This window comes from Delphinapterus leucas, chromosome 9, assembly GCF_059928025.1.
Source record: "Delphinapterus leucas isolate spDelLeu-1000000601 "Yukka" chromosome 9, BTC_Dleu_Yukka2, whole genome shotgun sequence".
Lineage (NCBI taxonomy): Eukaryota > Metazoa > Chordata > Mammalia > Artiodactyla > Monodontidae > Delphinapterus > Delphinapterus leucas.
In genome coordinates, this window is record NC_143137.1 from 1,620,286 (window position 1) to 1,641,155 (window position 20,870).

The 20,870-nt window shown below is 37.4% G+C and overlaps 1 protein-coding gene across 4 annotated transcripts in view; it reads left to right on the top strand.

Annotated features, from left to right (window-relative positions):
* The window catches only part of LMBR1 (limb development membrane protein 1), a 140,084-nt gene that overhangs the window by 53,080 nt on the left and 66,134 nt on the right, over positions 1 to 20,870 (top strand). For 3 of the 4 annotated variants that reach the window (XM_089917117.1, XM_089917115.1, XM_089917116.1), the window contains exon 6: positions 844 to 888. The exons of the other annotated variant lie outside the window; for it this stretch is intronic. In XM_089917117.1, coding sequence (XP_089773243.1) covers positions 844 to 888 — 45 coding nt within the window. The remainder of the gene's footprint in view (positions 1 to 843; positions 889 to 20,870) is intronic. 4 annotated transcript variants of the gene reach the window in all.

Below are 20,870 nucleotides of genomic sequence, written 5' to 3' on the forward strand. Positions count from 1 at the left end.
GGAGGTCTTGATTTGCCTGGAGAATTGGGGAAGCTTCAGGGAGGGGTTAGCCTGCACTTGAGCTGAGACTTGCAGGTGAGCATTCGAGGCTTGAGCAAAGGCCTGGATTCTGCCTGAATTGAGGGAGTGGCTGGCTGATGCTTAGCTGTAGAATGGAGAATGGCGAGAGGCCCCTTGTCAGGATCAGATCCTGGAGGCCTGAGTCCTCTGCCACATTGTTTGGGTTTCATGCTGTAGACAACAGGGCGTTGGCAGAGGATTTTTGAAAAGAAGTTTTGCATCTACTGTTTTATTTAAGCATATTTAGAGATAAACACACGTCAGAATTTCAACATATGTCACTTGGGAAAGGAGTACATGCACCACACAATGCGAGACACTGTTTGGTAGAGATGTCACCATACTGAATCAGTCATGCACCTGGCTCTGTTAAACGGAGCGTTTCAACATATGTCACTAAAGTTGCCATGTTGCTGCTTGCTTTAAACATGCACGGTGCTCCCCTCTCCCTAGCTCTGTCTCATGTGTAATCTTATCAGGTACAAAAGCAACTGGTAAAGCTCAGTGTTAAATATATTTTCATGTTTGGTATTAAAGGTGTGCTACCTAGTTTATGCTTTTCATAAAAATCTAGTTATTAGTTAAATAAATTATTTTAAAAAGCAGTGTGCAATATGGACAAACCCCTTTGTCTCCATATTATTTCCCTCCCTTCCTGTGAACTAACCAACTAGAAAAGGGACTTGGCTGAATCTGTTGGAGCAGAGTTAGCACCATCTCTAGAATTAAAAACAACGGACACAAGAACCCAGTGATTTACTGTTCTCCTGTTGCCCCTTGTAGACTAAGGTCAAAGGGGAGAATCAGCTTGAGGAGGGGTATAAGAAGGTAAGTAAAAATATTTTGCACCTACAATTGTACAGCAGTTCTTCCCTCTAAACTGTTTACTTCTAGTCTCTTTATACATGATTAGAAGAATGCCTTTTCTAAGCACATCTCTGACTGTGTCAGCCTCCTCAGAATTCCTCAAGGTCACCAGCTACATTTCATGGTCTCAAAGGGGACTGATGTGTTGAGTGATTGTAGGGTGCAGTCGACATGACCAATCCAGTTAATTCCCAAACACGGCGAAGGATTTTTAAAACATATATTTATTTGGCTGTGCTGGGTCTTAGTTGCGGCATGCGGGATCTAGTTCCCTGACCAGGGATCGAACCCCGGGCCCCCTGCCCATTGGGAGTGCAGAGTCTTAACCACTGGACCGCCAGGGAAGTCCCCACAGTGAAGGATTTAAAAAGAGGGGGAGAAGGCAGAGCTCAGGATGGTTACCGTTTCTTAGAATCTGGTAGCTTGGGAATTAATGGGAGTTGCAGAAACCAAATTAAAGTGTTTTGTCTTTAATGCTGTTAAAGGAAGGAGGGAGATGGTTGTGGCTTGGAGGAGAAGAGGTAGAATAATTCTCCCATTAGTATGCTGAGGGAGGGGCCAATGGAAGAGAGACTGCGGGTACTAAGGTGAGAAAATTTGTCTTTAGTGTCAGACTGCCTGGGCTAGTTACATCATCTAAACCTCAGGTTTTCTTTCTGTAAAATGGGTACAGTAACGATAGTTACCTTACTGTTTCATTTGGAGGATTAAATGAGAGGTGATTATTCATGTAAAGCATTTAGCCCAGGATTTAGCTCAGTAAATGTTAGGTATTATTGTCACTATCCTAGAGCTTCATGCATTTGACTGGTAAGTATTCTAGGAAACATCAGTGTTATATGGATAGATCATTAGAAAGCAACTAAATAGAGTCAACTCTTAATTATTCATGTATTATTATCTTAGGCGGTCTTAAGATTCCAAATTATTTTTCCCATTTTGAAATGGCATGTACTGAAGCAGAATCAAAACTGCCTAAAGAGAAGGTGCATCCACAGGGAACTATATTCAATATCCTGGGATAAACCATGATGGAAAAGAATATGAAAAAGAATATGTATGTATAACTGAGTCACTTTGCTGTACAGCAGAAATGAACACAACATTGTAAATCAAGTATACTTCAATAAAATTTAAAAAAAGAGAGAGAAGGCGCATGTAGACCCTATTAGAAATGTTTAGAGCGCTTTAAAATCAGGGTAATCATGGCATGTTATTTTACAATACTCACCTTTTTAAGTTACATGGAATTTGCAAGGGTTATTATTAGCATTGTATATTTAAGTCTAAATGTGTTAGGTATATGTTTGAGCCTTGCAGTATTATGCCTTTCTGTTATATAAGATCTTCTGGTATTTACTTGCACAGGTTCTGAACGGTGTTTGGTGAGATCTGTAGCGCTTTCCACAGAGCTATAGGTTGTATCGCAGTCAGGAACTCTGCTGCTCTGATGAAGGGGGTTGGTCGCTGACATTTTTGACACAGCTGGCTGGCAAGCATGTATATATTTGTGTGTATCCCTTTAAAACCCTTTGCTCATTGGTTACATTTGACATATCTACTTCCAAGGCAACATTGAGGAGAGCTTAGAAAACACTTCTAATTGGTAGATTTCAGCACAATAATTTGAGTAAGGACAAACTTGTAATATGGTTAAGTTAAATTTCCTTTTTTTTCCTTTGGCCACTTCCTGGTGTTGTTTTACTATGTTGAAGTCTGGTGGAGCCCCTAAATGGCATATGGTCCCACCAAACTCCCATTGATTCCCCTGGGCAATCGATTTTAAAGCAGTCCCTTGCATATTGTGCCGAGATGCGGAAATTGGCCACTGGCCATGGCGGATGCAGAGCTTGAATTGAAAATCAAATTAAGCAGAATTCTCTACTTAGTTTTTAATTAAACCACTATGTTAATTCAAACAGGACATTTTAGGCCTGGGGGGGTTGACCATGTCCTTTTAAGGGCCTTGAATTGCCTTTCTTCTCTCTCCTTACAATGGCGTATGTTTCTTTTTTATTGGGACCATCTCCTAGCTATTCCCATTCTTTACAGATCTCAAGGGAAGGAGAATGTAAGTGGTCTTGATAAAGCAAGGTTTTTTCTTTCTTTCTTTCTTTTTTTTTTTTCTGTTAAGAAGGTACCTTTTATCTTGGAATTCTGTTAGCAGTTAAACTTTTATTTAATCTAGATTATTTATATTATAGGCTGTCATCCGTATATATTGTAGCAAGCATTACATATGTTCATGTGTGTTTGAAGCTGACCCCAAGCTTACGCCTTATGTTTCAACTCTGGTGAAGAGGTTGCGTCTGGTGGGTTTTGTTTTTGTTTTGTGGTAGACATGTTTTCTCCACAGTTTTTATCTCGGTTGCTTAGCCATACACCAGAGTAGGAGAGTCTTGGGGCTGACAGCGCTCCTGTTCAGTTACACTCAGGTCAGCTGTGTGAGTCTCTCTCCCCACTCTGCCGCAGAGGGACCTCTAGATTATTTGGGGTGATGCCAGAAGGTGTTTTTCGATTGCGTAATGAACCAGTCTAACCTCTGGCTAGGGTTTAAATAGGAGTTAGGAATGTGTTTGTTTCATATTGTGTCTTAACATCTTGCTTTGAATTAAAATGTCATAAGGGAAAAAAACATCATGAGGAAAAAATTCAGCAACTTAATGAAAGTAAATAAAACCCTTCAATGACAGATTATTTCATGAACCAAAGATGTTTCTGGGAGCAACTTTATATTGTGCCTCACATTAATGCCTATCTTTGGTTTGAAGTCATGGTATAACATTTAACATAAGTGACAGCAACATCCTGACCAATTACCTAAGCCATCCAGACACCCCCAGATGTCCAGAACATAGCACACGGTCTGTAGGATTAAGAGGTTAACTCCTAGAACTTCAAACGAAGTGCTTGATAATAAAAGCAAAAAGTACAAAATCTGAGGTGACTTCCTTTCTTAATTAATTAGACTGGCCAGGTGGAAGCCAAGAGCTGGGTGCGGTGCTTGGAAGGCCTATAAAGCTGAGCACCGTGACAGCACGGTAGAGGGGAGCAGACATCGCTCTAATGTGTTTCTGTCCTGTGTCACAGTTTGAAATTGTCCTGGTTTATGTCCCTTTTGGCAAACTTACATAAAAGTGACCTTGTACTGTATTTTATGACCAGATGACTTTTTCCCCCCAGTGGCTAATTTGTATCAGGCCTCCATCTTAAAGAGACACAGAAATGAGTAGGAAGTCCAGCTCGGTCTCAGTGAACTTTCATTGCATTCTTTCATTATTTTTGCTAGTTCTTGCCACTGATCATCCATAAATTGTTGGGAATGAGTGATTAAGGAAGTGCTGCTTAGTGTTAGTGGCACATGCGCGTATTTGCATGGTTTTTTGTGGGTGAGAGGAAATCACATACAAAAAGGGAAACTCCTGCTGGGAACCTTTCAAGGAAATTTACCTTGGGTCTCGTTTTGATCTTGGTGTTTATTACAGAAAATGGAGTCATATCTCACTAACTATTGTTATGTGTTAATTTGATTTTCCAACACCTTCAAGAAAAAAAATCCGTAATTTATTAACAGAATTCCTGTACCCTCTTCCAATTGTGAGGACTAATTTTTTCCATAGAAACAATATAGATAAGAATGATTATTTTCAAAACATTTGATTCTAGTAGTGTTGTTACATGCAAGGTTCCTGTTGGAATTGTGACTCTACTGTAAAAGGCGTGGTTATAATAATGTAAACTGAGCAGTTTCAGACATTGAAGCTTGACGTATAGGATGTCAGAGAAAGACAGAGAAAATTATTATTTTGAAGAAAAGGGTACATTTATTCCATTTAAAAATTATTTGAGTTCATAAGGATTTTGAGTTAAAAATCATTTAGTTAATGAAATGACGTTAATTTTGTCACTCTTCTCAGTACAGCTGCGTGTTGGAGGCGACTAAATTATAACTTCAGTAACAGTGTCAGTTATTGGTAAATAGCACATTGCTCAGTTCCTGCATACTTGGCGATGGTATGATACTCTCTCTCCATTTATCAAAAAAGGAGAGATTTATACTGTAAGGCTAGATTGTCTCTTTATTTGTGTAAAGAGTTTTGTATAGTGGCAAAACTATAAGCTCTGGCTTTCAGAAGACCTGGACTTAAATCCTGACTCTTCTTTTACCGACCTGGAAGTCCAGGCACGGTTCTTAGTGTCTCCATCTGGAAAATGGGCTGCAGTCCTTACTTCGTCCTCGGGTTACTTCACCAAATCTGTTTGTAAAGCACCAAGACACAGTAGAATTGGCAGTTATTATTAGGGACTTAAATGTACCAACTGTGAGCAAGTTGATAATGAAATCAGGAAGATTTGTGTGGTATAACTTTATATGTGGTAGCAAAACGATGTAAGAAATTAGAGTGGCGTCAACATAGCTTTGTTTATTTACTTTTTGAAATATAAATGGTTTTATCTTGTAACAGTATAGGTTGTAAAAAGAAGGTATTTAATAGGTAGCTGAATTTCAAACTTTATTTTATATGATGATTAAATTACCAACTAATGTCTCATAATTTGTTAAATGAGAAGTTTTGGTAGGGAGGAAATATAAAATCACCAGGTTCAGATTTTAAAGTAATTATATTTTTAATTAAACTGGCTCTAATACTTGAATATTCATAAAACAATTTCATAGGAATAGCCATTGTTATCAATTAGAGTCTCCTTTCTAAAACTTTTTTTGGGGGAGTTGAAAACTACCTACCCTTGGTTAGAATGAACTTTATTTGAAAGTAAAATTAAATGTCAGATTTAATGCTGACTAGAGAGCTTCTTACACAATTATGATACATACCCACAGACCTGTAGGACGAGAGCTCACCCAAGAGGCTAGAATTTGGATTGTTAAAATCTTCTATTTATTTGGCATTTAAGCTCATATTTATTTGTCTGTAAAATCATTTATTCAGCATGTCACAGTGTTAACCTTCTGATCTCTATGAAATGTATGCCAATATATAGCTGGAACTTGATATATTACTTTACAACCCATTTATTTGGCCCGTTTGTACCAGAAATAAAAGTTGTGTATTTAGACACATCAAAGGCAGTGGGATTATTTGATAGTTTTGACATTAGGTAATATTTTAGGTTGCAGTATATTATGTACTTTTCTTTAAACTTAAGTCATTAATAGTTATACTACTTAAAAATTTATTGGTTTGCACATTTTCTGTTAAGGAAAGGAAATTCTCATCTAGAAAGACAAGTTCTTACTGTTCTAGAGTGATTGATTTTTAAATCAATTGAACTGTTAAAAAAATACATAAAATGTATGTTCTTTTAGTTATTAAAAATAAGATGAGCAGGCAAAAACAAAAAATAAGGACACCCGAACAGTAGAAAAAGAATTAAATATAGTGAAATGGTCAATTTAAAGGAAACGTTTCCTATTATCTTTCTTGGAACACAAAGAAGAAATTTTAAGTTGTTTTATAGCGCTGGATTTAAATACTTTTATACTTTCATATTTTATTTGGGATTACTTGATATTAATATTTCTCTTTACACATTAATTAATGAGTGTTAAGTTTTATAAGCAGTCTGTTTTTAAACAGACTTGTGAAGGGCTTAAAAATTTTTTTAAATCCTTTTTGAAATATCGGAAAAACTTATCTGATCTCTTAATGATTTTTGCTTCCTTCTTTTTTTTAACATCTTTATTGGAGTATAATTGCTTTACAATGGTGTGTTAGTTTCTGCGTTATAACAAAGTGAATCCGCTATACATATACATATATCCCCGTATCTCCTCCCTCTTGCATCTCCCTCCCACCCTCCCTATCCCACCCCTCTAGGTGCTTCCTTCTTAAATGCCTAGAATTAAATGATATTTCTGATTTTTTTAGAAGATATTTAATGAAGTACCTTATGTTGTGATAAGAGCTTATTGCATTATATAACAAATATACTTTATTCTGAAGAAGATTTCTCTTCTCTTTCTGTTATTACCTTAGTTCAGGCTTCATCATTTCTTGGATTATTTAAACCACTGTCCATCTGTGTTTTCTGCTTCCAGTTTCATTCCCACACAAAGTAACCTCCACACTGCCTTCTAGCACTGTTTTCTACATAATGCTATATCTGTAACTCACCTCCATAAAATCTCCAAGGACCAAAACCGAACAGGCACAACAAAACTTAAATGGTAACTGAGTAAGTGATGCCCTAGTTAGGGCAGGGAGGTAGTTACAAGGTGGTACAGGACCATGGATGCATTCAAGCTAGGAGTTGGAACTGAAGCTCCACTGAAAGTCCTCAGCCAAAGGGCAAACTTGTTAGACACACACACACACACACACACACACACACACACAGTGATGGGGAGCGTCTGTCAGCCTTAGCTCTGGGCAGAAGTCTCCCCTGAGAGTTAGTCCACAGGCCTCTACCTCGCAGGAGTTGGGGTTCGATATTACTACCTGTATTGTTGGGAGACCCCAAACCAAGAAATTAGCATAAAGGGTTTTTCAGAGTATTATGTATCATTTTATCATTTCAACCTGATGCATAATATCATTTTAACATAACGTATAATTAAATAAATTTTAAGTGGTTTCAATAAACATATAATTAATGTTGCTTTTAGAAAGTTGATTTAATGTAATTAAGATTCATCTTATGTATAAATTTTTGAGCTGGTCCTATTTATGACATAGGCTATATAATTGTCTTTAACTTAATTGTGTGAGAAAACTCAGGACTTGACAACAAACATATAAGCAGGCCTAAACAAGACCTGATTACATTTTATCCAAGCTTTCTTCCATTTTAATCTAACACTCTTTCTTAGTAATTTGATATTGGTTTAGTTCTGAAAGTGTTGTTATTCCTTCAGAGCCAAAGATGAATAATGTAGTCTATTCTATTTTAGATACTTTTTCTGTGAGTTTTTACAAAGATCTAATATTTTAATCTAGCTATAGTTAATTTTGTGAGGTGATTAAAAAGAGTGAATCTAAGTAAACTTTTCTGTTACTCAGTTATTCTAAAGAAATGTGTACAGTAATATTACTCTTACCTATTATTTCTTAATATTTAAAAATTCTTATGTATAATTACACATCTTTCTGGACTTTTTACAGCTTGTAGTGCCTGGAATCACTGCTCTTTTCTTAGATTTCTTATTTTCTTTTAATTTTCTTTTTAGTCTATAACTTCCCCTGGACATTTCTCCATAGATTTGATCCCAAGTACTTTCTATCATTTAGGGATTTCTCAACATTGCTACTCTGCTGATGGAACTCTTGTCTTCTACCATAATTAATTCATTCAGTTAATTCCTAGTGACCACTTATTGTATTCTAGGTACTGTTGCAGCTGCTAGGGACAGTGCAATTGATTGATTGATTGTTTATGTATTTATTATATATTTTTCCTGTTTTCTGTGGTAAAAAAATGTATGTGATTATTAATCTGTCATCTTGAACTGGTGTACCTGATTCCTCTCTCTCTCCACCTGTTAGCTTTACTGGCCCTTTGTCTGGAATTCAGTTATTTGTTAATTTGGGGGCAATCTTTGTTCTTTTTTCCAGACCTGGGAGGCTTTGTGGTCCCTGCTTGAATTGGCTCTGATTTCGTTGACAAGTGTGGGGCGCAGTCTTTTCTTTTGGCCTTTCCTCTTTCGCTTTGTAGCTGTTTTGGCCTCTCATGGCCTTAAGGTTGTTTAAAGATGATCTTTTCCAATATAGTGTTCAGAAATTCCTTCTCAGGATTCCAAGATGATTTCTACAAACGTACAAGCCCTTCCTAAATGTGTCTGTGTATTCCAGGATCTTTTATTTCCCTGTGTCTTATTTGGCTTTGCATGAAGCATACTCACGAGGTTGATGGTTTTGGCTGATTCTCCTGTGTATCTTGACTTCTATCGGTTTTTCATTAATATTTTAATTATAATTTAAACAAGTTTAGGGAAAGCCAATTAACCCTACATTGTATTTTATATCATTCCAAATTACCTGTCAACATTTGTACTTGGATCATTGTGTAATTATAATTAGTGTATATATATTTTTTATGTCCTTCTTACTTTAATAATTTATTTTGTGTACATAAATTTTCTAGTGCTATGAAAAATTGTCCAAGACTTGGAAATGGGCAAAGAAGATCCTGGGTGTTCTGTCATTGGAGTTCTAGCCATTGTCTAGTGGATGCTGGGGATTTTCTGGTCCTATAGGGGTGTGCACCTTTGGCTGATTTTCTGTTGACTTGGCTATATTACACCTCCTTAGGGTTAGAGTTAACTTGTAGGAAACTGAGAGCAGTGCAAAGTAATTTGTCTGATAGAGATGTAATTGATTTCTTCCCTATGCAAAGGATAGTTCCAAACATTTCATTTTATTGTCCCACAGGATGTTATCCCATTTTGCATCTATTAGCAAATTGATTTTAATATTTCTGGTTATCTGTGTATATGTGTTCTTCAAATTCTCCTTTGACCTGGTTTTATCAGAAATTAAAATCATGTGCTAAAGGACGTGAAGAACAGGAAGGGACTAGGGTGCTCAGAGAGGAGCTGCCATCAGCAAGCAGCAGTAACACTTGCTGTGGGCTAAAGCAGAGCACATGGGTCCTGGAAGTTGAGAGTCGGTAAACTTACAAGGGCCCACCAGGGCACAAGCTACCGAGACACCTCACCCAGAACTGGAGCCTGCTTCTCTAGATTCACTGTCACCAGAGGCAGGAGATGATTAAAGAGAGAAGCAGGACAAAAACTCTTGTGTATATAAAGATGAGCGGGGACTCAGGAGATGACCAGACATCTGAGGAAAGTCAGTATCGTGAGAGGGACCAAATTCGATGCACTACTCAGAGTTAGTAGACAAAGAAAAGATTTCAGAGAGATTTGAAAATATTTGATCTAGCATTTTAGACTTTTCTTGGCAGAGGGAATTAAGGATATCTTGTCCTCAATATTGCCAGAAATGAAAGTTCTATTGAGTCATTCTGATAAAAATCAAGTCTAGACAGTTTCCAGGATATTTCTAGCAGATGTTAAAGAACAGATAACTACAGTTTCAACAAATTTGTCTGGAGATTTGAAGATGGAACACTCACAGTTGTATTTTATGGAATTAGTGGAATCTTGATGCTGAAAGCAGACAGGATTGATATGAGAAAGGAACATCATATGCCATTCCTTTTCATGAATACTTGTGAGTCAGGAAATATTCAGCTGAGTCCGACACAAAAGATCGTCATCCAAAACAATTATCTCAGCTCTCAAGGTTGGTTTAACACTAGAAGATCTATGACTGTAATTCATATTAGCAGAGCAAGTGAGAGAAAAGAATCAAGTGAACACCTCAGAAGAGACACAGAACACATCCATGAAATCAGTAACCATTCATGATTAAAAAGCAAACTAAGAACTAAAGGGAACTTGCTTAACCTGATAATGGATATCTACTCTAAGACTGCAGCTGACATTGTTCTTAGCAGTAAAATGTTAGAAGTATTTACTTTAAAATTGGGATGCCATCTTGAGTACATTTATTTCTAACAATAGACAACACTATAGTAGAGTTCTTTACCAGTACACTTAGACAAGAAAAGGAAAAGTTGAAAGGAACAAACAAAATCGTCACGATTAACAGATGATATTGTCTTTTGAAAAATCCTATAGAATCTAAAGGTAATTCCAATAAGAAAATTTAGCAAGGAAGCTGGATATAGGATTAATATAGGAAAATCAATAAATAACAGCAACAAACAAAATCTAATTAAAAATACCTTTTATAATAGCAAGACAACTAAGGTATGTTGAAATAAACCCAGCAAATGATTTTTAAAACCTTATTGAAATAATATATGGAAAGAAAAAATCTTATTGAAAGATGTTAAGAAGACCTAGATAATTGGATAGATATTCTATGTTTATGAATTTCTTTATATGATAAAAATACCAGTTCTCAAATTATTTTTTAGAGTCAGTGCAATTCTAATAAAATTTTTAAGAGGTTATCTTATGGCACGCGACAAGGAGATAGTAAAATTCTTTGGGAGAGCAGAGAGCCAAGAATAGCCAAAGCAATTTTGAAGAACATGGTGATGGAACTTACTCTATCAAATATTAAAAAAGGAACAAAGGACTTGAATAGACATTGCTTTGAAGAAGATATACAAATGACCAGTAAGCACATGAAAAGACCCTAGTGTCACTAGGCATTAGGGAAATGCAAATCAAAACCACAAGAAGATACTTCTCCACACCCATTAGAATGGCTGCTAGAAAATAACAAGTATTGGTGAGGATATTGAGAAATCGGAACTCTTGTACACTGTTGGGCAGAATATAAAATGGTGCGACCACTGTGGAAAACAGTATAGTGGTTGCTCAAAAAATTGAAAATATAATTACCACATGATCCAGGTATTCCACTTCTGGGTGTGTACACAAAAGAATTAAAGGAAGGACTCCACAGATATTTATACACCCATTTTCATGACAGGATTATTTTCAATAGCCAAAGGTGGAAACAACCCAAGTATCCATCAGTGGATTAATAGATAAACAAATTGTGGTATGTGCATACAGTAGAATATTATTTAGCCTTAACAAGGAAGGAAATTCTCACATGCTACAACATGGATGAACCTTGAGAGCATTATGCTAAGTGAAATAAAGTCAGGCACAGCAAGACAAATACTGTATGATTCCACTTATATGAGTGTCCTAGTGTAGTCAAATTCATAGAGACAGAAAGTCGACGGTGGGTGTACAGGGGCTGGGGTTAGATGGGGAGTTACTGTTTAATGGGGTGCAGAGTTTGAGTTGGAGAATATAAAAAGCTCTAGAGATGGATGGTGGTGACGGTTGCATGACCGTGTGAATGGACTTAATGCCACAGAACGCTACACTTAAAAATGGTTAAAGTGGTAAATTTTATGTTATATATACTTTACCATCATAAAAAAAGTAAGTGACGAGCACAGCGGTTCAAATTGGTGGTTACTATTGGGCAGGTTGGTGCAGCAGGTGTGTGGTTGGGAGGGCTACATGGGTGCACAGTGGTTGTGGTGACGTTCCTTTAGGTTGGGTGATCTATCCACAGGTATTTAACAGACATATAAAGCTAAACAGTGTACAGACTGACATACCTCAGAGATATTGTGGGTTTGGTTCCAGACCACTGCAGTAGAGGGAATATTGCAATAAAATGAGCCACACGAATTTTTTGGCTTCCCAGTACATATAAAAGTTGTGATTACACACTATGCTGTAGTCTGTTAAATGTGCAATAGCATTGTGTCTAAAAAACAATGTACATACCTTAATTAAAAAGTACCTCTTTGCTAATAGGAATAAAGACGCAGATGTAGAGAATGGACTTGAGGACATGGGGACGGAGAAGGGCAAGCTGGGACGAAGTGAGAGAGTGACATGGACATATACGCACTACCAAATGTAAAATAGATAGCTAGGGGGAAGCAGCTGCATAGCACGGGGAGATCAACTCGGTGCTTTGTGACCACCTAGAGGGGTGGGATAGGGAGGGTGGGAGGGAGACGCAAGAGGGAGGGGATGTGGGGATATATGTATATGTATAGCTGATTCACTTTGTTATACAGCAGAAACCAACACACCATTGTAAAGCAATTATGCTCCAATAAAGATGTTAAAAAAAAAAAAAAGAGTCAGCCTGTCCTTCGAAGCTTTGAAGCCACGCATTGACTTCTGTCTACTGTGAAAGTCCTAGTTGACATCTTTCACTGGAAGGCTCTTTGGTCTACATTGGAAATCTGTTGTTCCGCGTAGCCGCTTTCGTTAACGATCTTAGCTGGATCTGCTGGGTAACTTGCTGCGGCTCCTGCATCAGCACTTGCTGCTTTGCCGTGCACTTTTATGTTATGGAGACGGCTTCTTTCCTTAAACCTCGTGAGCCAGCCTCTGCTGGCTTCAAGCTCTTCTTCCGCAGCTTCCTCACCTGTCTCAGCTTCACAGACCTGAAGGGAGTCAGGGCCTGGCCTGCATTCGGCTTTGGCCTCAGGCAGTGTCGTGGCTGGTCTGATCGTCTATGCAGACCACTGAAACTTTCTCCTCAACAGCAGTAAGGCTGTGTTGCTTCCTTAGCATTCGTGTGCTCACTGGAGCAGCACCTTAGTCTCCTTCAAGAATGTTCCTTTGCCTTCACGACGTGGCTGTTTGGGGCAAGAGGCCTAGCCTTCAGCCCGTCAGCTTTCCACACGCCCTCCTCTCTCAGCTTCAGCATTTCTAGCTTTTGATTTAAACTGAGAGACATGCGACTCTTCCCTCACTTGAACGCTTGGAGGCCATTGTAGAGTTGTTAGTTGGCCTGATTTCAACATTGTTGTGTCTCAGGGAACAGGGAGGTCCAAGGAGAGGGAGAGAGATGGGGGAAGGGCTGGTTGGTGGAGCAGACAGAACACACACAACATTTATTGATTGTTGCCATCTTGTATTGGTGTAGTTCATGATGTCCAAAACAATTACAGTAGTAACATCAAAGATCACTGATCACAGATCACCATAACAAATATAATAAAAATGAAAAAGTTTGAAATATTGTGAGAATTACCAAAATGTAACACAGAGACACAAAGTGAGCAAATGCTGTTGGAAAAGTGGCACCGATAGACTTGTTCGACGCAGGTTTGCCACAAACCTTCAATTTGTAAAAAATGCAATTATCTGCAAAGTGCAAATTGTAGAAGTGCAAAGGGAAAGAAAACGAGACATGTCTATACTTTCAGTATTTAAAAATAGAAAGGAAAGAAGGTTATTTATTTCTTGGTGATGGGCTCATATTAACCAAACTGATATGAAAAACCAAAACGCCAATTTGTTGATATTCAATGGAAAACTATAAAATAATCACACATGCATGCACACCTACACACCCAAAGTAGCTGTTATTGAGAGCTGGAGGGGCTGTGGAAATGAGAGAGAGGGGCCCAATGCAGCTTTGGAGGGATTGGTCTGGGTTTAGAGTAGGCAGACAGCCTTAAGCTTTTTGTGTATGTTTCCTATTTTGTTCACTGTCATAAGGATAGCTCTTCTGTGGTATTTTGGAATTCCTAGTGCCTTTTGTGTAAATGTACTGTTTGCCACAAAAGCAATATGACACTATTACCTAAATTATGTGGAATTGCTTTTATATTAATATTCTACACTTTAGTATCTTGTACATTTTGCTATAGTCATGTAATAAATAATAACCCTAATGATCTTTCTTTTGTTGTGTCTGTATTGGAACTTGTGCCTGGGTGTTTTATGACAGGACTAGTAAGGTATTGGCTACAATGTTCTGTTATATTAAAGGACTGAGCGTTTGCTCAGCATGAGCTTGCTATTACGGAATTGAAAATTAATATTCTAGTAAAAGAAGCTTTTGTGTATTTTGATTTAGTTCCTTTGCTAAAATTATAGGTTGCCTTAAGTATGTTTTAAACATTCTCCCTCCACCTCCTATTTCCACATCAGTTTGTCTTTTATGTCTTATTTCTGTCTTGTGGGGAGGGTAGAAAGCACAGGCTCCAGAAGCTGACAGAGCTGAATTTAAAGAGAGTTCTGGCAGGCCTGGAACAGGGTGACCATAGACAGATTATTTAACTTTTTTGGATGTGAGCTTTCTCATTTATAATAAATTTGCCTTTATTGTGAATATTCAGTGAGCACATATAAAGCAACTACGTAGTAGGAGCTTTGCAAATAGTTCCCATTTCTTTTTTTCCGTCAAGTTTATAACTAAAGAATTATTAGAACAGAATTAGAATTAGAAAAGATCCTTACTGGCTAACCATTAAATTATTTTGATGTGATGAAGTGTACTGAGAAATGTTTTCTTCCCAAATTTAGAATTATGTTTAAACATTTTGAAATAAAGTCCCTGCAGTCTTTTTACAATTCAGTTCTTTCATTTACGTGTTGGAAACTTGCTGTATTAATTCATTTACTTGCAGTCTGGAGGATTTTGTTTGTTTAATATCATGAGAAAGTTCTGCCCATAAATTTAAATATAGTGAACATCTTAGTTCAGTGAACAGCAATGTTAGTATTATTATTTTAACTTATTCTAAAATACTTTCTTTTTGTCAAGTTTTAATAACTTGAGAATCTTATAGTTTTAATTTTTCTACTGTGTATGACTATATTAAATAAATATGTATATATATATATATAATAAACTGCAGAAAATATTAATATTAAAAAACAACTCACTATAGAGCTTAACAGCACTTTCTATAAAGTTATTTTCTTTGACTTGGGACCAAAACTCTTTTTGTCTATACTTTTAATTATTACTTTGGGAGCAAAGGGGGAAATGGTTGGCACTCTCTAGGAATGCTTGTTTGTAGTTTTTTCATGGTTTTCATGGTTTAAAATAATTAATACCTGCCTTTATTTTCTGTTCTTTATCAGTGCTTCTATCGATCTTCCCCAGATGACTGCATGTATGTTTGGTGCAGTCTTGATGTCATGCTGAGCAAACCTTATCTTAATGTTACTAAGAGACCCTTTTTGTTAAATGGAAACAATGGCTTGATATTTATTTTAAATGTTCTGTGAATGTAGAAATTTTTCCCAGGCTTTCCTGATGGGTGGAGGCATAGTATATAAAGTGGTGTTTACATACCTTCCAAGAGGTCAAGATGTCCATGCAAAATCTTGTTTAAATGTTCATCACCATAGAAACATATCAGTTTATTGTTAGAGCTTTTGTAAATATATTGTAATTTTCACTTCATTGATGTTCAGTACAGAGCATTTAATGTGTAATTGACCAGCACCAAAATTTGGTGTTTAGCCTTTACTAGCTTATTTAATCTAATTTAACTTAAAATATTGAGATAGTTGTAATTTCCAAAACAATACTGGTATGAAGCTAATGTAATTAATTATATAGCTTACTTTTCTTAAAAACAAGATGATGTTTCCTTGACAGAAAGGAAGTACTTTATTTTGATGATGTTTTTTACTAATACACTGAGTGCTTATTACACTATGATTTTAATAAAAGAGATGGAGTTTCATTAAGGTAACTTAGATTTATGGTTTTTGGGAGGGGTTAAGACAAGTATTCATAAATATATTACGAACTTTATGAAATCCTAGTGCTGTATGGCATAGTATAAGCATTCAGAATTGTGTGAGCAAGTACAACTGTTGATGATAAGTAGTTCTTATAGTTCAGTGATCTTGTATTCAGGAGACTTTTCTTAATTTTTTAGATGAACAATGGTAACCTTCTTCCACTCTGACAATGTTTTGCTACTTTGTTGTTTGCAGGGTATTTCAGTAAGTTATTCTGACATCTGGCACATCTTTTAGCTCAGTGTATGCAAGAATGGAGTTGATAGGGACCTTCCCCTTGGGGTTTCCTAGCTCCTGATTCTGACTCTTAATGGAAAAATGAGCAGTAGGCATATTTTTTTGCTTATATGCTGTCCTGCTGGTGATTAATGGTAGTGATAAAAGCTCTCACAATGCTTTTCATTACTTTGCAGACAGAACCACATACAAAAGTTCAAAAAGCTCACACACTACATGCCACAAAGCCTATACTCTTTAGGCTTTGTAATATTTTACTGATCTCAAGAAAGGTAGTGATAATTTGTATATTTTTGGCACTCATATGAGCCAGTCGATGCCAGATTAACAAATGAAGTTTCTGATTATTATAATCCCTTCACCTCTCTTCTCTCTGTTCTAAAGTTGTTGAAGGTAAAAAATCTGCCACATTGCATTTAATGAAAAGATTTGTTACATTTTTCTGTTGGTTTTGCTAAAGCTCATAAATATGATATTTAACTGATTTCAAGTTGGGCTGATTTTGTCCCATTTAATCCCAAAAAGGGAATAAAAATAAAAGGAAAACATAATTGTCCTAGCCTCCTAGTGGATTAAGTCAGTATAACAGTTATTTCTAACTACATCAGTTATCTTCAATATTTCATAAACAGGTATAATCATATTCCGTAATTTTGATGGCTTGCTCTGTGGCAGCCTTTTCTGTAATTCCTAATTTACTCTTCTTTAAATTTAGATTAAATGAGCAGATTCCTTTTTATGAGTTGTTATCTTTCAAAAGAAATGATCAATTTGAAATAAATTTTTGAAGAGTTCATATGCTTTGACTGCAGAGGTTTATTTGTTTAAATGTTTCTTATTTGTCTGCTTAAGCATGTGAGTGTACATTTTAGACATTTTTACTTGATATTATTCACATATTTATAATAGAAAAAGCATCCTCTTGGAATGATAATATTGATATCTGTTTCCTTTTAGAAAGACTGTTCACATATACTTTTTAATCACATAAGAGATTTATTTGGGGCTTAGTTTGTAAGTATATGTGGATAAATATGTGGCTGTTTAACTTCATTGTCACTTTCAGACTGGTTTATACTTAGGTTGCATTTTAAATGCTATCTATTTTTCTTAATGAGAGAATGTATTTTTTCTTTATGTAAATAGAATGGAGTAATTCTTAAACTTGGTAATGGATTTCTTCTCTTTGACACAAATGCTACTTGAAACACTAATCTATAGCATGTTAAAAGAGGCTAATCTAGAGCTATAGCATGTTAAAAGAGGCTGTTACTTTAACCAGGCTGTTCACAGAATTTTATGTCAAGGTTAAATTTAGGAAAATGACCAGAAAGTACTTGAGAGTGCAGAGAGTACTTAGATTTTGTTAGAAACAGACTGTTAGTAGTCTGCTGTGACCTATATGGTAACCATTAGCCATGTGTGGCTATATACATTTAAAATACCTAAAATCAGTAAAATTAAAAACCAGTTCTTCAGCCACAGTAGCTACATTCTAAGTACTCAATAAACACATATGGTTATTAGCTATGTTAATGGATAGCACAGAATAGAGCATTTATATCATCACAGAAATATCTGTTGGACAACACTGTTCTATGCTATTTAATCATAAATAATTTGTTCTTTTTTCATCTATAATTAGTTTGCACACTATCTAAACAGCAGAAAAAAGAGTAAGGCCCAACTTTAAGGATCTATACTTATGCAGCACCCCAGTTAGAGGTGCAGTCCCTGTTAGAGAATGGTGCTAATGAGGTTCGATTTTTTTAAAAATTTTTAATTAATTTTTATTGGAGTACAGTTGCTTTACAATGTTGTGTTAGTTTCTGCTGTACAGCAAAGTGAATCAGCTATATGTATACATATATCCCCTCTTTTTTGGATTTCCTTCCCATTTAGGTCACCACAGAGCACTGAGTAGAGTTCCCTGTGCTATACAGTAGGTTCTCATTAGTTATCTATTTTGTACATAGTATCAATAGTGTATATATGTCATTCCCAATCTCCCAATTCATCCCACCCTCCCCTTGCCCCCTTGGTATCCATATGTTTGTTCTCTATGTCTGTGTCTCTTGCAAATAAGATCATCTACCATTTTTCTGGATACCACATATATGCATTAATATACTATATTTGTTTTTCTCTTTCGGACTTACTTCACTGTGTATGACAGTCTCTAGGTCCATCCACGTCTCTACAAATGACCAAGTTTTGTTCCTTTTTATGGCTGAGTAATATTCCATTGTATGTATGTACCACATGAGATTTGATCTTCATTGTTTGTTGTTGCATTAATGCATCTGTTTCCCAGGTGCAGGCCTGTACCTCTGTTAGTAAGTTATGACTGAGAGTGGCATGATCAGATTTGCATTTTGAGAAAATTACATTTCCATGCGATGTAGGCACCAGGTCAGGGAGAGACAAGAGTGTGGATGTAGGACTAGTAGCTAGGAGGCTGGGGTGTTCACCAGATAGACGTTGTGGCAGTAGGAAGAGAGGTGGATGAACTTGAGTCATAATTACATAGGAGAATCAGAAGGACTCGGCGTTTGACTGGACCAGGGTCCAGGGTGTGTGTACGTGTTTTGGGGAGAGGTGGGGTGCAGCAGGAAAGGAGGTGACAGGGATGTTTCCAGAGTGTCCGGCAAAACAACAAAGTGGATAATGGTGCCATTTATTGAGGTATGTGACACTGAAGGAGGAGCAGGTCTAAGGGATAAAATGATGAATTTGATTTTAGAATTCAGTTTAAGGTAGCTGTGAGATATCTAAGGCAAGGTGGCCATTGGGATGTATGGATCTTGGCCTCAGGGGTAATATTTGGACTAAAGGTACAAACTTGAGAGTCGTTGGCCACGTGAGGAGGCAAGATCATCCAGGGACGAAGAGAGAGTCTATCTGGTAGACCATCTTCATCAGAATTGACTGAGGAGCCACTTTGTACAGGTGCTCAGGAATTGACAAGCCCCTTGGTAAATCTGTTCCATGCTGATGTTTGAGAAGCATTGATACAGCTTGTGAAAAGATGAACATCTAAGACTGTGCCATCGGAGAAAAGGGGTCTGAGATATTTTCCTTTACCGCATGAAAGAAATAGGAATGGAGACAGAAATCAAGGGATAGGGGAAGGGAGCTGAGGGGACGTGCAGACCACCCAGCTGTGTCTTACTAAGGGAGAGGTAAGGTCCCCTGTAGTTAAGAACGTAGGGCCTGAGATTAGGGTCAAGGAGACTGGAACACGTTTACAAACCTTTGAGGGAATTATTAGCCAGAGATCAGTATAAGGATTGCCGGGTAACGTTGAAGGCCCGCTTTGGAATATGTAGTAGCAAAAATTTCTCATGATTTTGTAAATTTCTTTAACAATGCTGAGAATTTGGAGTGAACTTCCAGGTGGAATTAAACTGGTCTGGTGGAAGTTAAAGGGGCCAGGAATACTAGAATATTATTGATACTGAATTATCATTAAAATATACTCGTTCGCTATGGGGTTTAGACCAGTGAAAACAAGGCTGATTGGAGGGATTGGGAAGATGAAGGGAGGAGAGATAATCACGATGAGTACATAGACCTAGGTTGGAGCTAGGTTAGAGCTAGGTTGGAGCTAGGTTGGAGCTAGGTTAGAGCTAGGTTAGAGCTAGGTTAGAGCTAGGTTAGCGCTAGGTTGGAGCTAGGTTGGAGCTAGGTTAGCGCTAGGTTAGAGCTAGGTTGGCGCTAGGTTGGCGCTAGGTTGGAGCTAGGTTAGCGCTAGGTTAGAGCTAGGTTGGCGCTAGGTTGGAGCTAGGTTAGCGCTACGTTAGTGCTAGGTTAGAGCTAGGTTAGCGCTAGGTTAGCACTAGGTTGTAGCTAGGTTGTAGCTAGGTTAGCGCTAGGTTAGCGCTAGGTTAGCGCTAGGTTAGAGCTAGGTTAGTGCTAGGTTAGAGCTAGGTTGGAGTTCTGAAAGATTGGAGGAGACTAGGAGGCTGTGGGCTGAGGGGCAGCTTCACCATGTGACCTCTCAGAATTGGGCCTGAGAGATGATGGGGTCTGGTTAGCTGTGTGGGCGGCCATAGTAGAATGCAGGTCAGGTTCATTATGAGGGTGTATGGTACTTAGGTTGGCAGGGGATGTGATGAGAAGCTCTTGTGAACTGGGTGCTCATGTATCAAGAAAGATGGAATTGTTTCTTCCTGGTCTGTACATGGTAGGTGGCAAAGATGGGAAAGAGTGACAAGGTGGCATTCAAAGGTGGTATAAATTTAATTGAGAAAGACAAATGATACGCGAATTCCCGAGCCTTGGAGATTCCAAACACAAAGGCAACAGTTTGAGTTATTACGGTTAATCCTTACTAGGTACCAGACATTGAGCTCAGCATGTTGCACATATTGACTCATTTGGTTCTGATAACAACCCATGAGGTAAGGGTGTCATTAATAAACTCATTCTACAAAGGAGGAAACAGAGGCACAGTGTGGTTTAGGCATTTGCCCAGAGTTACACAGTTGGTCAGTGATGGAAACAGGATTTGAGCCCAAGTGGTCTGCTGCTAGAGTTGGGGTTCTTAACGAGCTTATTATACTGTCTATCTCATAAACCGAACTTGGATTTTTGTGTGTGTGTGTGCGGT